This window comes from Curcuma longa, chromosome 8 (genome assembly GCF_044706935.1).
Source record: "Curcuma longa cultivar G26 ecotype Majalengka, Jawa Barat chromosome 8, ITB_CL_G26_1.1, whole genome shotgun sequence".
In the NCBI taxonomy this organism is placed as follows: domain Eukaryota; kingdom Viridiplantae; phylum Streptophyta; class Magnoliopsida; order Zingiberales; family Zingiberaceae; genus Curcuma; species Curcuma longa.
This window is the reverse complement of record NC_133868.1, coordinates 9,809,080-9,813,147: the sequence shown is the minus strand read 5'-3', so window position 1 is coordinate 9,813,147 and position 4,068 is coordinate 9,809,080. Positions and strand designations below refer to the sequence as shown.

At 37.0% G+C, this 4,068-nt stretch overlaps 1 protein-coding gene across 1 annotated transcript; it reads right to left on the bottom strand.

Moving 5' to 3' along the window:
• Positions 1 to 2,312: 2,312 nt before the first annotated feature.
• LOC141833187 (phenylcoumaran benzylic ether reductase Betv6-like) lies at positions 2,313 to 3,740 on the bottom strand. The gene is made up of 5 exons (XM_074720574.1): positions 3,508 to 3,740; positions 3,242 to 3,379; positions 2,928 to 3,165; positions 2,634 to 2,837; positions 2,313 to 2,538 (listed from the first exon to the last, which is right to left on the bottom strand). Exons 1-5 carry the CDS (start codon positions 3,694 to 3,696, stop codon positions 2,372 to 2,374), a joined length of 936 nt encoding a protein of 311 aa, XP_074576675.1. The 5' UTR covers positions 3,697 to 3,740; the 3' UTR covers positions 2,313 to 2,371.
• Positions 3,741 to 4,068: the final 328 nt, after the last annotated feature.

Here is a 4,068-nt window from a genome sequence, read left to right as displayed (position 1 = left end):
CCGAGGGTTGTAACCAATAAATCCATGGCCTCGTGTTTTATTTCATGTTAGATTTGTATTTTAATTAGTGTGTTCTTGCTAAAAACTTTAGCAAGAGGAAGAGATCACTTTTATTGCAGGTCGTTATTCACCTCTCCCCTTTAGCGATCCACGAACAACCTCCGTTACACAAATAGAATATACTTTAAATGAGATGCAAAATAGAAAAGTTATTAGACTAGATGATATTCCGATAGAAGTATGAAAGTGCTTAGGAAAATAAAATATTGAATAACTTACAAAATTATTTAACATAATATTGAAAATAAAAAAATCTAATCAATGGAGGATAAGTACTCTAGTTCTCTTATATATGAATAAGGAGGACGATCAAAATTATATAAATTATATGGGTATTAAATTAATGAGTCATACCATGAAACTTTAGAAAAGAGTAATTGAAAAAAGATTAAGGAAGGAGACTATGACAATCGAAAATCAATTTGGATTCATGCCTAGGCCTGGAAGGTCAACCATAGAAGTTATACATCTTCTCACACAACTAATTAAAAACTTTCGAGAGCAAAAAAAATAAGATCTACACATGGTATTCATTGACTTAGAAAAAGTTTATGATAAAGTCCCAAGAAAAATTATATGAAGAATTCTAGAAAAGAGGTGTATTAGCATAACATATATTAAACTAATTAAAAATATGTATAAGAATATAATGACTAGAGTGAAGAATTCAGACTGAGTAACTGAAGCATTTTCAATAAAGATAGAATTATATCAAGGATCAACTAAGTTCTTATCTTTTTACCTTAATTATAGACAAACTCACTGACCACATTCAAGACATGGGACCGTAGTGCATGTTGTTTATAAATATTATTTTGGTAGATGAGACACATGAATGAGTAAATATTCTAGAATCTTGGTGGGAACACTAAAGTCAAACATTTTAAGTTTAGTAGAGTAAAGATAGAATGTATGAAATTGAAGTTTAGCAATATTAGACGTCATGAGACAATTGTTAAGATATAAAATGATGAGTTGTCTGAAACTGAGAAATTTAAGTATTTATGATTATTTTTACAAGACGATAGAAGGATTGAGAGAGATATCTTATATCAAATACAAGCATGATGGTTGAAATAGAGGAGACAATTTAGTGTTTTATATGATCATAAAATACCTCTAAAACTTAAAGGGAAGTTCTATAAAATGGCGGATAAATATGTTATGTTATATATCGCTAAATGTTTGACTATAACTCGAGCATGTGAACAGAAAATAAAAATTACATAGATAAAGATGTTAAGATGGATGTATGGACATATGAGGATTAACAAAATAAAAAATAAAAGCATTAGAGAAAGTCAGAATTGCATCTATTAAGGAAAAACTTTGAAAGATACGTTTAAGATGATACAAACATATACTTAGATGACCAATAAATACTCCAGTTAGACGATGTGAAACTATGACAGATACACATATCAAACGAGAAGTATCAAAAAAAACTTGATTAGCAATAATAAAATAAAATAAAATTTATTTAAGTATAGATGATAATATAGTACGGAATATAATTCAATGGCATAAAAAGATTCATATAGTCGACCCCATCTAGTGGGATAAAATTGGATTGTTATCGTCAATTAATACTCAAGTTACCTAGACACACAAGGCAGAAGAAAGTCCCACTAATCTTTGTTGAGCTTGCAACCTCAATATAAGGACTCTAAATACTACAACGGAAGTCGCAGCAGATTAAAAAAAAAATTATAATTGTCCAGTACCGCGAGACCTATAAATCCACTTTAAGTATAGATGCGATCGAAGAAGAGAAACCTATAATAATTTTTTGAGATTTTGCACCAATTGGGTATCAGATGGAAAGAAGAGAATTTATTATCATCCTACTGTAGGATTTCAAAATTTGATAAAAGATAGTCAATCTTTTGACTATAAATAAATATGTAATTCAGCCATTTGATAGAAGTATATAAAAAAAAAAGGTACGCTAAGGGATTTCTCTGTCGATGACAAGGCCAACAAAAAAACCCAATGGTATGGTAGCAATGGAGCTCTAAGCAGTTGCGAGGATGCTCATAATCTATGATATCCAACATTTGACAGAAACCCCGGAGAAGAACATGCTCCAGAGCTTCTCAAGTTACAATTTTTTAATGCACTTCTCATGTTCTTAACTTGATTACAACTGCGTCTTCTCCATGAGAATGACTTAATTGATTGTCTCAAACCTCACACGAGCAGTTACAAGGACAAAGAGAGACAAGACTACCATGGACTTCACGCAAATAACAAACATGAACATACGATTTATTTGCAACCATAAGTACTGAAAAGCAACAACTAGTTGCTCTTATAGAAAACGATTCAGGTATTCATCCACAGAAGTATATTTGACATCGGGGTAGAGTTCCGAGGCCTCCACACCGAATGATGGTTCGATCTCGAAGTTGGTTTGGTCGCCCTTGATGAAGACCGAGTGATTAATTGCATAAGCCACGTTCAATGGAAGAGGAGATTCTGAAAGAGAAAAGGGTTAACAACGATCGAACGATCAATTAAATCATAAGGCAAAAAGAAGAGTTTTTTTTTTTTTTTTTTTGGTCAAGTAGAACCTTGGATCTTCTTCAGAACTTCTTCTTCAGAAACATAGACCCGCTCGAAGGTCTTGCCAACTTTCTTTTCCCATAGAGAAACGAGCTCGTTGTACGATAGGATGTTGCCTGGTGGTCTCAGATACAGAACCTTGTTCGATGTTCTGGGATCGTCCACTGCTTTCACAGTGTATGTTCCGATGTCATCTTCATCGACAAACACAGCTGTTGAATTGGGGAAAAAACGAGATAGAAAATCACAATTAAATGCTGAAATAATAATGATTTTACATTTACATTAGATTGATGAGTTACCCTTGACGTTCCCATCACCCAAAATGACGACTTTGTCGGTTGAAAGACCGGTAAGTCCAGCATACCCAAGCGTTGGGAGGAATTTACCGGCAAAGAAATTGTTGGACACGTAAGTGTAAGGGATCCCTGAAGCCTCTACGGCCCTGCGGATCTGTACCTTGATATCGAACATTGACTTGGCCGGCTCTAAGGCGTTCAGTCGATCGACGTCGTTGCCGAATTCGGAAGGTAAAAACCTCTGCAAATTCAACAATTGGTTTCGAGTGCATAAGTTGGGTGGCTAGATTGCAATTTGTGGGAGGAAGATCACAGACCTTGATGTCGGCGCCGGAATCTTTGATTGCGTCGATGATCTTCGTTTGATCCTTCAACTGCAAAAAGCCGACGGTGGAGATAACGACGTCGACTTGGTTAATGGCGCTCACCAGGCTCCCGTGGTCGTACAGATCCCCCTGTTTTAATTTGAGAAAAAGGAAGGATTCGATGGAGAAAATTGAATGTTAGGGCAAACAAATTGAAGTTTTCTGAAACTAAAATTGTGTAAAATTGCAGATAAATAAGCAAGCAATGAATACTGTACGTGGAGGAGCGTGACGCCGGCGGCCTGGAAGTCTTGGAGGAGCTTGGCCTTGGCAGGAGGCTGGTCGGCTCCAGCCGAGGCACGGACGAGGGCGAAGGTGGGGTGGCCTTGGCGGGCGCTGGCGAGAACGATGTGCTTGCCGATGTATCCGGTGGCGCCGATCACTAGAATCTTGCTCTTCGACGCCATCTCTCGTTCGATCGATCTCTTCTTCCTCCTCGTCCGCTAGAGCGTTCTCCTTGCGGGAGAGGAAGAAGTGAATGGAATGGCTTACTTATTGTAGCGGTAACGGTATTCACTATAGCCGTCAAGTTGGGTTAGGCCCGTCGGATTGGCCCACCCCGTCAAGTATTTTAGGCGGGTTGGGTTGAAATTTTAACTCATTTTAAGATGGGTTGAGGTGGGTTGGCCCGCCTAGGCCCGCGACCCGCGTGGGTTGGCCCGCGGCGGGCTTGGATTGGCCCCGCGGGTTGAAAAAGTTTATTTATTTATTTTAAATTTTAAAATTAAAGTATAAAACTTAATGAATTAGTGGGTTTCATCTATTTAAAATATAATTTA